Source organism: Pteronotus mesoamericanus, unplaced genomic scaffold (assembly GCF_021234165.1).
Source record: "Pteronotus mesoamericanus isolate MK-2021 breed Mesoamerican mustached bat unplaced genomic scaffold, CSHL_Meso_final contig_124, whole genome shotgun sequence".
Taxonomy (NCBI): Eukaryota; Metazoa; Chordata; class Mammalia; order Chiroptera; family Mormoopidae; genus Pteronotus; species Pteronotus mesoamericanus.
In genome coordinates this window covers 4,480,662-4,501,861 of record NW_026555051.1, presented here as the reverse complement: position 1 = coordinate 4,501,861, position 21,200 = coordinate 4,480,662, and the positions used below count along the sequence as shown (strand labels likewise).

The 21,200-nt window shown below is 34.7% G+C and overlaps 1 protein-coding gene across 2 annotated transcripts in view; it reads left to right on the top strand.

The window, feature by feature from the left end:
- The window catches only part of IFT74 (intraflagellar transport 74), a 97,524-nt gene that overhangs the window by 34,284 nt on the left and 42,040 nt on the right, over positions 1-21,200 (top strand). For both annotated transcript variants that reach the window (XM_054588118.1, XM_054588124.1), the window contains exons 9-13: positions 832-970; positions 2,218-2,280; positions 6,653-6,796; positions 8,105-8,145; positions 10,435-10,514. In XM_054588118.1, coding sequence (XP_054444093.1) covers positions 832-970; positions 2,218-2,280; positions 6,653-6,796; positions 8,105-8,145; positions 10,435-10,514 — 467 coding nt within the window. The remainder of the gene's footprint in view (positions 1-831; positions 971-2,217; positions 2,281-6,652; positions 6,797-8,104; positions 8,146-10,434; positions 10,515-21,200) is intronic.

The window sequence follows — 21,200 nt, the reverse complement described above, 5'->3', positions numbered from 1 at the left end:
GACATTAGGACTAAAATTCATCTTCAAGAAAGCTTTTTATATGTTAATGTTGAAGTATTTACATGATAACTAGCATCTTACCTTTTTATCTTTTCAGAATTTTTCCCTCTCCTATTTATAATTGACCTTGCATAGGGTAATAAGAGTCACATCACTGATATTTCTTGTGGTTATATAATAAAGATTATTATTTTGTTTTTTGGAAAACTATTATTTTCCTAAAATATGGTTGATAATATGTGGAATACCAATTTTAATTAAAGCAGATGACAGGGAATTTAAGCAAAACTTACTAATCTAAAGTTATGACTTTTTAAAGATCAAATTGCAATATAAGTTTCCCTGTTCCCAGTTCAGACAGAGCTGTGTTACTTTATATGATTTACATGGTAAACTTCCATACAGGATTTCATTTAATCAAAGAATTCTGTGGCTAAAAAATGTTTGAAAGCAACTATTCTAAAATTTAACTCTCTTTTCTTGAGAGTATAATAGCAAAAAATGTAAATACATCCTTATATGTGGAAAACTTTGATGATTTTATGTGATTATATTTGTGTTTTCGTACAAGACTAAGTAAAATGGAGAATTAAGAAATACAAGCATTTGAGGGTTGAGAAGAGGAAGATGTAAAATAAGTCTGTGCTGATGGGGGCCACGTTATGTACAGGTCAAATAGAATTATTTTGTACATCTGTAAGAACTTTCAGATCATGAACTATGACTGAATGAATTTAAGTACCCTATTTAATTGAGACCAGGAACTGAGTAAAATTAATTGATTTTTCCCCCCTCAGTATAGTAAGGAATATTGCATACTTTTGATTTTAGGAAGGAGAAGCAAATTCAAAGTGTAGAAGAAGAAATTGAACAAGAAAAACAAGCAGCAGATGGCATTATCAAAAATATGTCTCCTGAAAAACAAGTCAAGTATGTAGAAATGAAAACCACCAATGAGAAATTATTACAGGTAATAAATTAGTACTTTGAGCCAAGCATATAGCAGTCTTGCTACTGTGGGCAGCATCAGCATCCCCTGAGAGCTCAACTACACTTGCTGATGAGTCTTCATTTTAACAAGGTCCCTAGATGATTGGTATGGACATTGAAATTTGAGAAAGACTGATCTAGAAAACCTTATTTTCTTACGCGTGTGTTGACCTAGCTTTTACTATATAATTTATTCAGTTCTATGCATCCTTCATTTTTTAACGTCATAAAGACGTGAAAACACTTTTTTTAATGAACTTTTATTGGCAACATTAAAAGACCGCATATAGCTGAGTCACGTGAGTATTTATTTTACTTTCTTTCCTTTTCTTCCTGTCTAATAAGCAGCAAATCTTTTACCTGCTATGTTCTTGATTTGAACAGCAATTGCCCCCAATCATGATGTTTAAATAAACAATTTGGGTGCCTGCTGAGGGGTCATTGAGAATCTTCCCAGCATTCAATCTTGTGGTGACTCAGATTTGGAAGACAGTGTTCTTTCATGCCCAGGTGTCCTTTAACCAGTTGACAGAGAATTAGTCCCCACAAATGCCAATAGTGAAAGTAACTCTAGTTTCTCAGACATTCATTCATTGACAGTTTAATATAACTTTTACTTTAGATAGGATTTGTAACATACAATGAAACAATGAAGAAAGACTATTACAGAAATGCCAAAATATAGTTGATCCTGCATGGGGGTTTTCAAACGAGTAATAATTAGTTTAAGGGTCTTATCCCTTAAAGGAGTGAGTCACATAAATTGTTATAGGTCTTGGCCCTAAAAGAAATTAGGGACATGTTAAGTCTTCTTACTACACTAAAATAAAATTTTTAAATATAAATTGATTAATTTTCAAAAAGGAATCAGGCAAAAGATATGAAAACATGGTTAAAAATCAAAATTAAAAATTGCAACTAAGAAAACAAATTTGAAGGCTCTAATACTGTGATGATTACAGCGATACGATGATTCAGTGTGAAAAGTTCTGGCTACCTCTGACAAGTCTGTAAAGTATTTTTAAAGGTGGATCATTGGACAGTATTTAGAAATAATGAAAGAAATTGGCAAAAATAGAAATGAATGTTAATAAAATTTAGTCCAATTGCAAGATATGTGTTGATATTTACAAAATTTACTTGGTCACGTACATATTTGAAATGTCGAAAAACAAATTTAGTCTTAATGTAACTGCATATGTATTTGCTTTTTTCCCCTCTTTTTAGGAAATAGATACACTTCAACAACAACTAGATTCACTGAACATGAAAAAAGAGAGCCTAGAAGCTGTAAGTATAAAATCAAATAAGAGTTCTTATATTATTCAAATAAAAAAGATAATTCAATGAAATATATTAATGGAACACATTCAAGTACATATTTATTTAGCAGTTTACAGCAGTGTAATAATTTTTCCCATTCAGGACCATAAATTTCCTAATTTAGTAAGAAATTAGATTCAATTATTGAGTACCTACTGTATATAAAACAAGCCATTTGGTCTTCTGGGGCACGTAAAGTCTACTAGTAACTTAAAGACATGAACAAGGGACTAAAAACAATTAAAGAGCAAGAGAAGTCAGTTCATCACTACAGATAAAAAAACTTGCATTCATTTTCTTATTTGTTTACTTAAAGCAATTTTAATTCACAAACCATGTTTATAATTTAAAAAATTCGAATAAGATGAAAGTAAAATGCCTGATTTTTTTTCTTGCCTTTTTTTCCAGACAGAACTACCCTTATATTTATTGTGTCCTATGTGCTTTTCTCATTTTTTGACATATATCACCAGCATTGTCATTGAACCTTCACAAGAATCCTATAATCCTAACTTGCTTTTACTGTTGTGGAAAACCTTAAGTGGGATTCATGCTTAATATGCTGTCTGCAGCTTTTTAAAAAAATTGATTTAAGAGAGACAAGGAAACATCAGTTTGTTGTTCCACTTATTTATGCATTCATTGGTTGCTTTTTGTATGTACCCTGATGTGAGATCAAACCCACCACTTTGGTGTATCAGGATGACGCTCTACCAACTGAGCTACTCAACCAGAGCCATCTGCAGCATTTTTATTCCACCTAACATTCTCTCTTGAATCTGTTCATATCAGCTCTTATAAAGCTCCTTCATTATGTTTAAATTTCTGCATTATATTACATTATATTATAATATAGCCTTGTGATGAATAGGTTGTTTATAGTTTGGGAGGATTATAAATAATGCTTCAATGAAAACATACATTTTATGCAAAGTTATATGAGTATATCTTAAGATAAATTTTTTGCAATGGGTTAGAAATTATATACTTCTAAAATGTGAGATTGCCAAATTACTTTCCAAAAAGGTTGTTGTATTTTCTATTCCTAGACCCAAAATATGAGAGTGCCTATTTTCACCTACTCTCACTGACAGCAAACATTAACCACCTTTTCCATTTTTGCTGGTTTAATAGGAAAAAATTACTGTTATATCTTAATTTTCATTTATTTATACATGGAGTTATCTCTTTTTATATTTGTTGATCAATGTATTTCTTTTTCTGTGAACTACCTTTTCATGTCTGTTGCACTTCAGTATACTCTGTACTTCAAACTGCCTGCCTTTCCTGATTTCCTATGGAGTCAGGTAGATACAATGATGATAAGATTAGTAACAATTGTAGATTGACATGATTTTTGTCACTTAGCTTGCAAAAGAAATATATATGAGTATTTTGTAATCATTATTTTGGAAATTTGCTATTAAAAAATCGTTTTCTTAAAAGTATTAAGATTTTTTTTGGTATCAGATTACCCTGTGTGGATACACACAAATTTTACTTTCTTGGATCTCTATAGTGATAGAAATGTGCTTCAAAGAACAAGGACAGCATTTAGTATTAACACAGCTGGCTTGCAGGATGTCCTACTGTATTTTCAGGGCATGTGGAAGAGAGTCAAGTTATATTTCTCCTGGCAAATTTAGTTTCCACAGGAAAAGGTGTAAGCTATAACCTTAGATTTAGTGTTTGTATTGATGCCACTCTTTTTTGGCATCAGTACATATATGCCTAAAATAATATGAATTTTTACAGTATTCTCAAATCAAGAAAATGTAGGTCACTAATTCTAGTTAACTTTTGCCAGACTGCTTATATTTTTTAACTCGTTCTTCAAGAAAACGTTATATCAAATACCAGTCAACTAGTATTTGAGTATCTACTGTGGCTTACTAATACTGTGCTAAGTATTACTAATTCAGTTCACAACTGTGTGAAAAATCAGGTGAAGGATCAACATGAGCTTGAGTCTTCAGGAACAATTTTATGGAGATGCAATTTGGACAAATCTATAGGATGGTTAAGTGAAATGAAGGGGGAAGATACTGTATAAAAGGATACCTGATCCATCTCACACACACACACACACACACACACACACACACACACACACACACACACACACACACACACACACACCCCCCCCCGCCCCCCACCCCCCGCCTTGATTCTTTTGCTTTCAAAAAGGAGGTCCTCCCACTTAAAAATTTGATCTCATTCATGATTCAGGGCCTGGTTTCAGATAGCATCATTCACTTTTATTTTTGTTAACTTAGAAAAATTACTTATACCTTAGATCCTCAGTTTCCTCATTTGTGAAACAGAGATGATAGTACTATCTTACAAAGTTGTTTAGAGTATTAGAGATAGTGTATAAAGAATATGGAGTACAGTCCCTGCTATAGAACAGTGCTCTATAAGTAACAGCTTCAAATGTCACTTTTTTTCATTTTCATCATCATTACCATCACTGTCACCACACCATAACCACCACCACCAAGACCAACAACAACAACAATATCCCTAGCCATTTTGGTCATCCAATAAAATCATCATATTCCCTTTCTCTTTGTTACAGTAGAACAGTGCTAAATACACCATAACTATTCTACTTGTGTGTATTAGTTTCCTAGTTCTGCTGGGTGGCTTAAAACAACAAATTTTCTCAACATTTCTGGAGGCTGGAAGTATTGGGTTGGCCAAAATGTCTGTTTAGTTTTGTTTTGTTTTGTTTTTCATAAAATAAAGGACACATTTTTTCATTTTCACCAATAACTTACTGATTTGGATATTTTTACTATATTGGCTATCTCCCACGGTATAACGTTAGTTGTTCTCATTTAACACCTCAATTTGATCTCTATCTACTTCAACTAGCCTACGCAACTGTGGAGTATAATCCAGCAAGAAATCTCCTGCATGAAACTTCATAAACCACTTTTGACACGTTCAATCAGTCATAGCACCTTCACCATACAGTGCACAAATCTTTTTTTGCATTTCGTTTTTGTATTTACGTTTCTTGAAATAATAAAGAATAATATGCTGAAAATGTTGCTTATTTTCTTCCATCTTCAATATTAAAATGGCTACAAAAAATTTACCAATTTTGGTATTTTTTTTTAAATGCACATTGATATGACAGCTGTCACAATACAATCTAACAAAATCGTTTCGAATGAAGTTAAAGACAACTAAACTCTACTAGAGCCAACTTACGGGGGGAAAAAATGAACTTTTTGGCCAACCCAGTGAAATACCAAGGTGTCAGCAGAGCCATGCTCCCTCTGATACTCTGGATAGAATCCTTCCTTGCTACCTTCTAGTGGTGGCTATCAGACCTTGGCATTCTCTCCTTGACTTGTAGCTGTATCACTTCAATCTGTGCCTGTGTCATCACATTCACATGGTATTCTCCTTGTGTGTGTCTGTTTTTATCTATTATAAGGACACATAAATCTCATGCTGAATTAAGATCCACCCTAATAACTTCATCTTAACCTGACTAAACCTGCAAAAACCCCATTTCCAAATTAGGTCATATTTACAGGTACTGGAGGTTAGGACTTAAATATATCTTTTGGGGGGATACAATTTACCAAAAGCATTGTGGGAAAGTATATATATAACCTATTCAGGGGAAAATATCTTTCCTCTAGAGCAGTGATTTTCAACCAGTGTGCTGCAGGAATTTTTAAAACATGCAGTACCTGACTATTTAGTCAGGGGCACTGATCCTTTTTCCCTTAGGTTGCTAAATCAAAAAATGACAACAGTCAACAACAATAACCATCTGGTATGAATGAATCAAAATTATACCACCATAAAGAAGACTAAATTTTAAAAAACCAAAATTATATGTATTTTTTATCAGACCAGCAAAAAATACATTTTTGATGTGCTGCAGAATTTTAGTAATTAGCTTATGTGTGCCATACAACGAAAAACTTGAATATCGCTTCCCTAGAAATGAGTTCTTTGTTCTTTGAATTGGATATTGTAGTTAAAGGGATACATGCGTTGTGACATTTTCTTTATTATCTTCCCATTGGTAGAGATATCCTTATCTCTGTTCAGGACCTATATTTAAAAAGTAAAATAAGTCTTACCCTCTTCTTGTGAATCTCAGACTGAAAATAGCTTATGAAAATATGAAGGGATTTTTTTATTCTTCTAGTTTACAACTGTGTCTTGTCCCATTATTGAGGACTCTAAATACTTAATATCTCTACTTAAAGATGCTGGTGGTTTAAATTTGTCTCTGTTCTTATAAACTGAAACCTATTTGAAATAGCTTTTGATAAAATAATAAATTTTTCCTTTTTTTTGTTCCCTTCAGGAAATAGCCCACTCTCAGGTAAAACAAGAGGCTGTATTACTGCATGAAAAACTTTATGAGTTAGAGTCCCACCGAGATCACATGATTGCTGAAGACAAAAGCATGGGATCTCCAATGGAAGAAAGAGAGAGATTACTTAAGCAGGTAGAAAAAACAAACATACTTATTTTAATATGTCAGGTTTTGATAAATGTGTTGGTTTATTTTATTTAAGGCATATGAACTGAACAGAAAGGCAGTCAGTTTATTGTCCTAAAAAAAAAAAAGACAGTGAAAAGTGAGCTTCACTAAATTATTATGAACTACTTGACCAAGAAAACCTAGTAAAACACATTCTTCACATAAACTGTTTTTTGACTTAAATTCTAATTTTATGTGATGTTCATGTATTTCTTGGCCATTTTTTTTCATGTTTTGGATTCTTACAAGGAAAACTTAAAAACTCTTCTTTATTAGTTAGTAAATAATTAGATAACCTTACTGAAGATCTGTTCCATTATTTGCTTTGGGCTTCGTATTTAGAAAATGAAGTGCCCCACAGCTAATGACTTTATGGTTATTACTATCAGTGCCTCCATGAAGTGAATGGAATTAAAACTCTCCTATGAAATCACAATGTCATTAGGTCATATCACATATATTCAGTAGCTTTCTTACTACACCAACATTGGCTTTAATTTAGTACTAAGTTATAATTAGCCTATTATTTATCCTGAGATACCCTAACTACAAGGGCCCTTAGGAGAACTGTATATGTGTTTGGGAATGACTCCAGTTAGGAGCCTACAAATGGGACTCTTTTATGATCTTAGATTGAACCCAGTGGGTTTGGAGGACCTTAGGGATCAATTCAGGAGCTATTTAAGAGTTGGAATCATTCTAGAAAGGCATTAAAACCTAGAATCCCAGAAGTTCCTTGGAAAGAGATCACTGGAGGCAGGGAAGGAATTGTCTTGGGATAGGATTGCCAGGTAAAATACGATAAATTTGAATTTCAGATAGCAAAGAATAATCTCTTAGAATAAATATGTATGGATAATAAGTATTTTCATATTGCATGATATATATATGTATTAAAATTTATTTAGTGTATCTGAAATTCAAATGTAGTGGGATTGCTAAATCTGTGAAGGCCACCTTGTGTGCTGGAGTTTTATATCCTAGGTGTTTATGCAAATTGATCCTGTCCTGAAGCCATGTTAACCTCGTGGTACCATGAGGATTACTACAAAAATATGTCACTGCCGTCCCTTTGAGGAAAAAATAAAATTGTGTGAATAGTTCCTAATAATGTTCCTTTTAAATTCAGAGGTTGAATTTTAAGAAGTTTCAAGAAAGAGACAAGATTAACATTTTAGTACAACATACCTTAGTAGGAAATTCTCTTTAAGATAGCCTAACAATGAGTAATTCTTTAAAAACTAGTGGTGTTTTCTTTTTATGCCTTCTCAGGTAAAAGAAGATAATCAGGAAATAGCTGGCATGGAGAGACAGTAAGTACATTTATACTAGGACATTTGCATCCCTTTTTCATCTTTTATATTCTAAATATATAAGAGGTGTATATTGTTACAGTAATTTTTTGTGGTTCATATTGATAATATTGATACAACTTTCAATCTTATTTACAGCTTTAACTATATTTCATACTATTCACATATTTAAAGCATGTAATTTAGAGGTTTTTAGTATGTTCACAGAATTATGTAAGTATCATCTCAATTTTAGAACAGTTCAGTCACCCCAATTTTACACCATACCCTTTAATCATCACCACTCTCATCCCCCATCCTCCACCTAGAGAACCACTCTTCTTTTATATTTCTGTAGATTGACCTATTCTGAACATGTTATATAAATGGAATCATATAATGTATGGTCCAGTGTGGCTGGATTCTTTCACTTAACGTAATGTTTTCAAGGTTCATCTGTGTTGTAGCATGTATCAGTATTTCATTTCTTTTTATTGCCAAATATTCCATTATGTGGATATACCATATTTATCTTTCTGTTCATTCATAAATGGACATTTGGATTTTTTCCATTTTTAGCTATTATCATGCTGATAAGAAATTCATGGACAAGATTTTGTGTGGACATATGTTTTCACTTCTTTTGGGTATATATGTAAGTGTGGAATTGATGGCTCATATAGTAACTATATTTAATTTTTTGAGGAACTGCCAGACTATTTTCCAGTGCAGCTGCACCATTTTACATTTCTACCAGCAATGTGTGAGGGTTCCAATTTCTTCATGTCCTCACCAACACTTGTTATTCTCTCTCTTTTGATTATAGTCATCCTAGTGGGTGTGAAGAAGTATCTCATTATGGTTTTGATTTGCATTTCCCTGATGACTAAGGATGTTGAGCTTCGTTTCCTGTACTTATTGTCCATATGTATATCTTCTTTGGAGAAATGTCTGTTCAGATCCTTTGCCCATTTTTTAATTGGGTGATTTACCTTTATTATTAAGTTTTAATGATTCTTCATTTATTCCAGACACAAAACTTTTAACAGATAAATGATTTGCAAAATTTTTGTCCCTATCTGTAGATTTCTTTTTTTTTACTTTCTTAATGGTATCCTTTGAGAAGCACGAAAGTTTTAAATTTTGATGATGTCTATTTTATTTAATTTTTCTTTTGTTGCTTGTGCTTTTGGTGTCATATCCAAAATGATACCAAAGAAACCAGTGCCTAATGCAAAGTCACAGGGACTTATGTTTATGTTTTATTCTAAGAGTTTTATAATTTAACTCTTACATTTTGATGTATCATTCATTTTGACTTCACTTTGACTTGACTTAACATATGTTGTAAGGTAGAAGTCCAATTTTATTCTTTGTACATACCCAGTTGTCCCAGCACCATTTATTTAAATATTCTTTTAACAAACATTACTATTCTTTCCCCATTTAATTGTCTTGCACCTTTGTCAAAAATCAAATATAGCCCTGGCCAGGGGGCTCAGTTACTTGGAGTGTTGTCCCACACACCAAAAGGTTACAGGTTCCATTGCTGGGGAGGGGCACATGTAGGTAATAAGTTTGATCCTCAGTCAGTGCACATGTGGGAGCCAACTGATTGGTGTTTCTCTCTCATATCGATGTTTGTCTCTCATATCGATCTCTCTCCCCCCCCCCCGCCCCTCTAAAATCAATTTAAAAAATATCCTTGGGTAAGGATTAAAAAAATCAAGTATACATAGACATAAGGCCTTATTTCTGGACTCAAAATTCATACACACACATACACACACACACACACACACACACCCCCACCCCCACACCCCCACCCTTATTCTAGAACCATACTGTTATGATTACTGTAGCTTCATAATAAATACCACTGCTTTTTGCTGGAATTTTAACCCATGTAATCTTCTCTTAATGGTAAATTTTCTTTTTCTAATTTTTGAGACTAATTTGCCAACTTAGTTCAGTGTAAACAGACCTATAAAAAGAAACTTACTAAACACTTTTCATTTCTTTAATGTTTTAAATCAAGCTACAAGTAATGTGGGGAACAGTCTATTCTTGAAGTCAGACAACCTGATATTCTCAGAATATACTTGCAGTCTAAATGTGAATCATGAAACAAAAGATCTAGAAAAAAATTTTCTCTCTAAATTTGTAGTATTATCCACAGAATAAGGCATATTATTTCTAGATATTGTTTAGAAAACTTAGGAAAGATTTAAGATTTTCTAATATTATCATTAAGTTTTTTCACTGAATAACATTATTTGTCATAAATTTATTAAATAACATTTTCAACAGGTTAACAGATTTAAAAGAAAAAATAAATCAATTTAATGAAGAAATTAGACAACTTGATATGGATTTAGAAGAACACCAAGGTAATTTTTCTGGTATTTTTATAAAGAATGTTAACAGTTACATAGCAGTATTGATAGAGTGCTAATTTGGGCCTCAGTGACTATTTACCTAGGATTTATTATTTAATTCTTTATGACATCACTAACATTAATTACTAAAATACTAAACTATAATACTAAATATTATAATTAATATTGTCATTTAAACCAGTTAAAAACTTGGAATAACTTAAAATGATTATATAATGATATGACATGTATTTTCTTTTAAAAAATGAAGTAAAATGGTTTCATTTTACTGTTAGAGATTTCTTAGTTATACTTTCTCAATATAGTCAATTATTAATTAACTGGGTTAACTGGTAGAGTTAGTGGGGAATAAAGGTCAAGTCACAATCCAGAAAGAAATAATTTTCTAGGGAAACCAGTAATGAGGTAGCATGTACTGATTTTCCTGAAAATCTTCCAGCTTTTTCTAGCAGTGAGATTTGAAAAGCCAAAGCAGGAACCAGAACCCTTGGGGAAACTTGGGATCTAAACAAGTAGAAATTCTGTGATGAGGATTTGGGATCTATAGTATAGGTATAGTCAGTGAAAGAAGTTAAGTATTACAGTTTCTTAACCAGCTTCTCTCTAGTAAGGGAGGGAAGGGTGGGTTTCTTATAGCACTTTAGTCATAGATTAATACAAATCAGTTAGTATGCCCTTGGATTATCAAGAATTGGCTATATTTTTATGAGTTAGGTGTTGTATCATAAACAGTGTGCAAGTATATGTATATCTGTTATGGCTAAAGAAACATTCCTGGTAGGGAAAAAGATTATTCCATTTCAATATTTTCTTTCTTCAGTTTTAAATGCAGTGTATTATTTATGTTTTCTTTATTTGTGAGCAACAGAGTAGCTACTATTGATTGATTACTTACCTGATATTTGCAAAACCCTTTGAAGCCTTGTAACCTCCTTTATACATTTGATGCTCAGAGAAGTTATTCAAATTGTCACAGCTAGTAAGGAGTAAATCTAAATATAAACCAAGTTCACTTTGACCCAAAAGTTTTAATTCTATTGCCCAAATGTAATCTTGGTTTTCTGATATGAAGTGGTGCATTTGTGAAACAAATATATTCTTTTTTTTTAAATTTTATTTTAATTTATTTTTTCAAATACATTTGTCTCTGCCTATCCCCCACCACTTTCCCTTGCCCCCTCCCTCCTCCCCTCCCTCAGCTCTTCCCCTTTGGTTTTGTCCATAAGTCCTTGCTATATGTTCCTTGACTTTCCCCTTCCCTTCCTTTTCCCCGCCCCCGCCCTTCCCTCTTGTCCCTGTTGATTTCTTTTCCTTTCAGTGTTGCTGGTCATATTTTCCTTGCATCTTTGTATTGTCGGTTAGGTTCCACTTATAGGTGAGATCATATGGTATTTGTCTTTCGCCCCCTGGCTTATTTCGCTTAGCATAATGCTCTCGAGTTCCATCCATGCTGTCGTGAAGTTTAGTAGTTCTTTTTTTCTTTCTGCTGCGTAGTATTCCATTGTGTAAAAGTACCATAATTTTTTGATCCAATCATCTACTGATGGGCATTTAGGTTGCTTCCAACACTTGGCTATTGTCAATTGTGCTGCTATGAACATTGGGGTGCATAGGTTCTTTTGTATTGGCGTTTTGGTGTTCTCAGGGTATAGTCCCAGCAGGGGAATCGCTGGATCAAAAGGCAGTTCCATTTTCAGCTTTTTGAGGAAATGCCACACTGCTTTCCACAGTGGCTGCACCAGTCTGCATTCCCACCAACAGTGGACTAGGGTTCCCTTTTCTCCACAGCCTCGCCAGCACCTGTTGTTTGTGGATCTGTTTATGATGGCCATTCTGACCAGTGTGAGGTGGTACCTCATGGTGGTTTTGATCTGCCTTTCTCTGATGGCTAGTGATGCAGAGCATCCTTTCAAATGCCTCTGGGCCCTCTGTATCTCCTCCTTGGAAAAGCGTCTGCCCAGGTCCTTTGCCCATTTTTTGACTGGATCATTCGCCTTCTTGGAGTGGAGTCGAGTGAGTTCTTTATATATCTTGGAGATCAAACCTCTATCTGATGTATCATTAGCGAATATATTTTCCCATAGGGTTGGCTCCCTTTTCATTTTGCTGATGTTTTCTTTCGCCGTGCAGAAGCTTCTTATTTTGATGAGGTCCCACTTGTTTATTCTTTCCTTTATGTCCCTTGCTTTAGGAGACATATCAGTGAAAAAATTGCTGCGTGGGATATCTGAGAGTTTCCTGCCAATGTTCTCCTCTAGGACTTTGATGGTGTTGTGACTTATATTTAAGACTTTTATCCATCTGGAGTTTATTTTTGTGTATGGTGTCAGCTGATGATCCAATTTCCATTTTTTGCATGTAGCCGTCCAACTCTCCCAACACCATTTTTTGAAGAGGCTCTTATGGCTCCATTTTATGCTTCTGCCCCCTTTGTCAAATATTAGATGCCCATAGAGACCTGGGCTTATTTCTGGGCTTTCCATTCTGTTCCACTGGTCTATGGGTCTGCTCTTGTGCCAGTACCAGATTGTTTTGCGTATAGTGGCTTTGTAGTAGAGTTTGATGTCCAGTATTGTGATCCCTCCTACTTTGTTTTTCTTTCTCAAAATTGCTGAGGCTATTCGGGGTCGTTTATGGTTCCATATAAATTTTTGAAATGTCCGTTCTATTTCTGTGAAATATGTCATTGGTATCTTAATAGGGATTGCGTTGAATCTATAAATTGCTTTGGGTAGTATGGACATTTTGATGATATTAATTCTTCCAATCCATGAGCATGGTATATGCTTCCATTTATTTGTGTCTTCCTTAATTTCTTTTTTCAGTGTTGTATAGTTTTCTGCGTACAGGTCTTTTACGTCTTTGGTTAAATTTATGCCTAGATACTTTAGATTTCTTCTTGCTATATCGAACAGTATTTTTTTTTTCTGATTTCTTCTTCTTCTGTTGCATTGCTGGTGTACAAAAATGCCTTTGATTTCTGAATGTTGACTTTGTATCCTGCTGTTTTGCCAAATTCACTTATTAGGTTGAGGAGTTTTTTGGTAGAGGCTACAGGGTTCTCTATGTACACTATCATGTCATCTGCAAACAATGATAGCTTTACTTCCTCCTTTCCTATTTGGACACCTTTTATCTCTTTCTCTTGTCTGACCGCTGTGGCTAGGACTTCCAATACTATGTTGAAAAGAAGCGGTGAGAGCGGACATCCTTGTCGTGTTCCCGATCTTAGTGGGAAAGTGTTTAGTTTTTGCCCATTGAGTATGATATTGGCTGTAGGTTTTTCATATATGGCCTTTATTACATTGAGGAATGCCCCATTTATTCCCATTTTGCTGAGTGTTTTGATCATAAATGGTTGCTGTACCTTATCAAATGCTTTTTCTGCGTCTATTGAGATGATCATGTGGTTTTTGTCTTTTATTTATGTGATGTATCACGTTTACTGATTTGCGTATATTGAACCATCCCTGCATCCCTGGGATGAATCCCACTTGATCGTGGTGGATAATCTTTTTAATGTATTGCTGGATGTGGTTTGCCAATATTTTGTTGAGGATTTTAGCATCTATGTTCATCAGCGAAATTGGCCTGTAGTTTTCCTTCTTTGTGGGGTCTTTATCTGGTTTTGGGATCAGGGTGATGCTGGCCTCATAGAAAGAGTCTGGGAGTCTTCCCTCCTCTTGGATTTTTTTGGAATAGTCTGAGAAGGACAGGGGTTAGCTCTTCGTTTCTTATGAAATGCTTACATAGTTTTATTTACAAATGGCTACTAATGCCTTTAAAGCAAGCATCTTTAAAGTCTAGTTATTAGGTAAGTAAACTTACCTGAGATTTCATTTTCTTATCTGCAAAGTGAATATAATCATCCCACTTAAGGTTTATGAATATTAAATGGTATACATGTCAAGGTAAGCTCACAATATTAGGCTAGGATCATGTTATTTTCTTTTCTTTTTACTTTTAAGTTATATAGATTTAGTATTCTAGATTTTCTTCATTAATATCTTTTTTTTTCTGGGAAAGTTAATGGTGTTCTTGATTTTAGGTACTTTATAGGATATATTTTAAGTAATTTTCCTCTTTACAAATTTAAATTTCTAGCAACATTGCATTTATTTTCTTTTTTTAGTAAAATAACTCATTTGGGGGATAACAATGACAAATTGCTAGTTCTAAGATAAAGAGAATGCTTTGAATTTTATTTTTACTCATTTATTTAAATTATTTTTTTTATTAATATTGGTGTTACATTTGTCACAATTTCTCCCCGTTGGCTCCCTCCATCCAGCACCCTGACTCCTTCAGGCAGTCTTCACACCATTCATTGTTCATGTCTATGTGTCATGCGTTCTTTGGTCATTCCATTTCCTATATTGTACTTTACAAGGCTATATTATAACTATCTATTGATACTTCTTAATCCCTTAACCTCTTCACCCATTTTCCTGACATGCCCCTGCAGTCTGACAACCATCAAAACATTCTCTGTATCCATGATTCTGTCTCTGGTATTCTTTTTTGCTTAGTTTGTTTTTTAGATTCAGTTGTTGATAGATATGTATTTATTGCCATTTTATTGTTCATAGTTTTGATCTTCTTTTTCTTAAATCAGTCCCTTTAACATTTCATACAATAATGGTTTGGTGTTGATGAACTCCTTCAGTTTTTTCTTGCCTCCAAAGCAATTTATCTTCCCTTCAATTCTAAATGATAGCTTTGTTGAGTAGAGCATCTTGGCTGTAGGTCCCTGCTTTTCAGGACTTTAAATATTTCTTGCCAGTCCCTTCTAGAACAAAAAGTTTCTTTTAATAAATCAGCTGACAGTGTTATGGCGGCACCCCAGTAGTTTATTAGCTGCTTTTTTCTTGCTGCTTTTAAGATTTTCTCTTTATCTTTAACCTTTGGCATTCTAATTATAATGTGTCTTGGAGTGGGCCTCTTTGCATTCATCTTGTTTGGGACCCTCCGTGCTTCCTGGACTTGCATGTGTATTTTCATCACCAAATTAAGGAAGTTTTCTTTCATTATTTTTTCAAATAGAGTTCCAATTTCTTGCCCTTCTGGCACCCCATGATATGAATGTTGGACCTTTTGAAGTTGTTCCAGTGGTTGCTTATGCTATCCTCATTTTTTTGGATTCTTTTTTCTTATTTTTTGGATTAGTTATATTTTTCTTCTTTATGTTCCAAATCATTGATTTCATTCTCAGCTTTATCCACTCAACTGTTGTTTTTTCTGTAAATAGTTCTTTATCTCACTTACTGTATCCTTCATTTTCAGAGTGGATCTTTTTTATGCTGTTGATGTCCTCACTAAGTTCCTTGAGCATCCTTATAACCAGTGTTTTGAACTCTGCATCTGACAGATTGCTTGTCACCATTTCATTTAGCTCTTTTTCTGAATTTTGATCTGTCATTTCATTTGGGCCATGTTTCTTTGTCTCCTTGTTTTGGCAGCCTTGCTGTGTTTGTTTTTATGTATTAGATAGAGGTTCTATGCCTCTCTGTTTTGGTAGTGTGCCTAATGAGGTAGGTGTCTTGTAGGGTCTAGTGGCACAGCCTCCCCTGTCACCCAAGCTGGGTTTTCAGAGTATGCCATCCATGTGGTCTGAATATACCTTCCTCTTGTAGTTGAGTCTTGATTGCTGTTGGCAGGTCAATGGGAGGGATTTACTCAGGCCAGTCAGCTGCAAGGACTGGCTGTGACCACTGACCACCAGCCTCTGCCCTCTGGGGTATCAGCTATGCAGCGGCAGGGTGGTGGTGCTCTGATGTCTGTAGGTGTAGTTGTCCACTGGGTGTATAGGCTCTGGGATTTCCCGGGTGGTACAGGCCAAAGTCAGCGCCCACCTATGTTTGGCCCAGGACCACCCTGCCTGAGCTATAAAGCAATCTGCAATGGCTGCTACTTGTGCTGTGCTTAGAGGTTCCCAAATGAATCCAAGCTGTGAATCTTGGCTGGCTGCTGTTAGTGCTGGGCCTGGGGCCACTTAGCAAGAGGTATGGGGACTGGGGGCTCACTGAGTCCAGCTCTTGCTTGTTTAATAGGATTTAAGAAGTTGTGAAGCATGGGACAAGACCAGTCTTCATATGGAAAAGTCACAGTTTGCTTGAATTTGTAAGTTGGGTGGACAGAGTCTCAGGGGATCTCCTTGGTGGGGCAAACAGTGTTTGTCAGGTTGATGGAGTCTCAGATATGGTACTGGCCTGTCAGCTTTGTGGCTCTGTGCTGGGAGGGCTCAGAAAAGGGGTAGTTGTCTCTGCCCACCTTTCTGCCTGAGAGGAAACAGTCCTCCAGGTCCTGCCTTGATGTCAGACACTTCTGTTCCTTCCTGTATGCCACTGGTGCCTTTCAAGCTGCTACCCTGGTTGTGGAGCTCAGCAGGAGTGAGTCTGAGTAAGTCTGTGTGTGGTTCTTTAAGGGGCACTGCTTGGGACTCCAAAAGTTTCTTCCACTGACTTAATCCCCAGTGGTTTTTGCAGCTGGAAGTTATGGAGACTTATCTTCCTGGCACTGGAACCCTGGGCTGGGGACCTGGGGTGGGGCTGGGGCTCCTGATTGCTAGGATATCTCTCCCAAATTTTTATCTACCACACGTGGATATGAGTCTAGCCCATCCCACATCTCCGCCCCTCCTACCAGTCTGAATTGATTCTGTAGTTGTCAGACATACTTTCAACTTGATTTCTGATGGTTCTGAGTGATGATGGTTTTTCCATATTTTAGCTGTAATTTTGATGTGGTTGTGTGGGGAGGTGAGTTGTGTTTGCCTACACTACCTCTTGACTGGAAGTCCCACTTTGAATTTTGGCTTCCATTTTTCCTTTTGTTTTGTAACATTCTTTGTCTTTTTGATTAATGTAGAAAAAGACAATCTGTAAACTGTAATAGCATCTACATATAAGAATATATGAAAATATATATAAATATTATGCATATATTCATCCATATATATATATATATATATATAGTTGAATTAGTTTTTTATTCTTTTGCTACACTGTGATCATTCAGGATTATTGGTACAACAACAAAGAGGATTTTGTTAGAAGTTACTTGTTACTTCAGAACCTCATTATTTCTTGCCTGCAGTAGCTTCCTAACTGGTCTCCATACCTCCAATCTTGCCCTTCTTAAATTCATCCACCACATTACTGACAGAGCGACTAACGCAAAATGTGATTGTGTCATTCTGCTTAACAGTGGGTCCCCATGACTTCCAAGATAAAGTTTAAGAATTTTTTCATGGCATTCTAGTGCCTTTGATATCTGTTCTATACTTTGTCAGCCTCCTCTCCCAACCCTCATCATCTCTATCCTTACATTTTAATATAACCTGCGTGTGGTGGCCCATACCTCACCCCTTTTACCATACACCTGTTTCCTGCTCAGTCCATTGCTCCTCCTATTTGTTCCCTTGTCTTAAATGTTCTTCCCCTGTAATTTGCCTTACCATTTTCTTATTTTTAAGATCTAGCTCAGATATTCTTTCATTTAGTATAATAACCCTAACTTCTCTCCCTAACCTACTTCTGGACCGGACTAAGTGAGTGGCCTCTGTTATCGGAGCATGTTGTGCACAAGTGTATCACTACACTGACCACATTATAATAGCACTGTCTACTCAGGTGTTTGTCTTTCCCTTTAGGCTCAAAGTTCTAAAGGAGAAGGACTATGTCTTTCTGGGAAAATAAACATTCAGTGTTTGTGGAATGAACTAAACAGTCCTCTATGTTAGCTGGGAAAGAATTCTAGAATGAACTAAAGTAAAAATTGGTCTCTAGTCAGTTCTTTGACCCTCTAAGTTCCTCAAAGTTTGATTAATTAGCAAAGATTTTATGACTTTCTAGGGAATTTCTATCCTGGATTGATGATTTCCAGTGAATTGGTGGGTACTTATCTATATCTGTTTTATCAGTAGTCCTTGACTCAAAATTCTGGATAGTCTACTTCCTGCAATGTAGAGGATAATCAAATTCTTTTGACTTTCTGGTCCATACTTAATCTCTGCCTCTGGCTTTATTCCCTCTGGCCCTCTTTATTAATTTCTCAGCTACCACCTGGCTTCTTCCATTTATGGTACCTGTTTTTAACCCAGCTGGGCCACCTTTACCTTGTAGGGGTTGTGGTTAAAATAACATGAAACCATAAATGATGTTTATACATGCCTAACTTTGATAGTAGCTGCTTCAACCTTTTAGTTTTAAATAAACTTTAGAAAAGTTTACATAATTCATTCTAAATTCAAAGGCATCCTTAGATATTGGGTAAGGTACAGTAATGTTCTCTGCTAGGTGTTAATGGTGGCCTTACAGTCCAACAACATCCTCAAGTGCATTATATATTCATTTCAGTAAGTTTTTAAAGTTATGATTTACAAAAGTTATATTGAGTAATTAAGTAATTATGTCTTACAGTTAGTTAACAGAGTTTTTTTGTTTTTGTTTTTGTTTTTTACTATTCTATGAAAATCTTTATTGTTTCTTGATGCTGAGTTATCAGTCCTGTCACAATCTGGAAGAAAACAGAAAAAAAATCATAATAATACAGTTAGACTTTTGACTGATTCTAGATGGGTTTCTTTGCTCTCAAATCTTTACTTAGTCTAAGTGATTTTAAAAAATAAAATAATCCCATGACAGAAAATACTCATAATAAGAGATCATTGCTTTTAAAGTTGCTGGGGGATTTAATTCTGTCATGTTACATGTTCACTAGACTTCATCCATATAGTAGTTTTACTTTATTGATGGATAAGGTAATTTTCTTATATGGTTTTAAATATATTTAGGTTTAAATGTGTATACTGCCCTGCAAGTTAGTGGCAAAGGAATTGTGGTTACTCTTTTTAGCTAGCAATGAGAATTTGGCTCTGTTGAAAGTTGTTATATGGTTTAGCTACAAACTGCTTCATTATTAAAGCACAGCATTTTGGGAAGGTGCTATGCTACTTTTTAGAAGAGTCCAAACCCATCCTGATTTTTCCTTTCTCAGAGGAAGTGTCAGTCATTAAATATTTGCTTAATTCTTGCTTTTTAAAATGTTGCATCTGTGTGAGAAAGGTAAAGTGATGGAAAAACCATTGTTGCTCTGGGCAAAAAAGATAACAAAAAATAGATAATAGCTTATATTCTCACTCAGTACATATAATTTTTAATAAAAATTCTTTTACCTCACCATTTACTTATATAGCTGAGTAATTTTTGTTTTTGATAAGGTGATTGTTAAGTAAGAAAGTTAAGGTCCTTCAAAGTAAATGTTTCTTAGTCCACTTAAATCAGGCCCTTAGTTTACTCTTCACTATTTTACATTAAATCCTATGAAGAATAGTATTATTATTTTAAGACATAGCAAAATCTTTCCTGGAATAGGAGGACAAAATAAGTGATCAGACTTCCGTGCAGAATTCCTGAACCTTTTGAAATTGGGTTGGTTCTCAGCTTTACCCAATTCTGGCTTAGTGTTAGACAGGCTTTCTATCACTTGTACATCTGCTTCTAGCTTCCAAAAATGTATTACTTTTGTCTTTTTTATTTACCTTGTTGCTGGGAATTTAACGTTTAAAAATTCTATGCTCTGTAGTTTCAGCAGTTTGGCAGAGGGGAGTGGGATTCGAATTAGATGTTCATGTTCAATCTGCCATCTTTATCAGGAAATTACTGGCTGTCAACTCCACTTACCCATACTTTCTTTGAATAACCTTGAACGTACTTCATTGTGTGCGTGTGTGTGTGTGTGCGCGTGCGTGTGTGTGTGCACACACGTGTGTTTAGCTTCCAATGAGTTTTTTGTGTGCTTTCATTAACTGAGAAATTAGCCTCAGCATGTAAGAAGTTAACCCTTCTTGCTTTTTAAAAACTTTTCTTTAACTAATATTTAAAAACTCTGATTAATTTACTTTTTACAATTGTTTGCTTTTTATATATGAATCTGGTATGTATTTAATCTGAAAAATTTAAGTAGTACAAAAGTTTATAAAGTACAGTAAAAATCACCTCCTTTTTCCTCACACTCAATCTAATCTTCAGAGGTAATCACTGTTTACAATTTAATGTTTAGCCTATTTGACTTTTTTCTGTACATCTGCAAGCATATATTTTAAAAATATATCTAATACTGTATAGTTCTTCTAAGGTTGAGTCTTTTCATTTAATCACATGTAATGTACATTCTTCCATATGAGGATGTGTACTTCATTCTAAAAAGGATAGCATAGTGGCTTTAAAGCCAGACTAAGAATGGTGCCTGGTACGTATCAAGCACTTGCAACAACTATTAGCTGCCGTCATTGTTGTTAAATAGTATTTGCTCTATCTACATTGACATTTGGGTTGCTTCTAATTTCTCAACTACCAAGAACAATGCTGCATGTATATTTGTTACATGCATGTTTTTTAACTTGCATATTTCTAATAGGTAATTAAGATGTACAAGTTTCCAGCTATACAGTCACAGGGATATCAAGTCCAACATAGGGAATATAGTCAGTATGATTGTAATAACTATGCATGGTGTCTGATGGGTACTAGATTTATCAGAGTGTTCACTTATTAAATTATATAAATGTCTAATCACTATATAGGACATCTGAAACTAATATAATATTGTATGTCAACTGCAATTGAGAATTAAAATCTTTTTAAAAATTTTTAGAAGTGAAATTTTGAGGAAAAT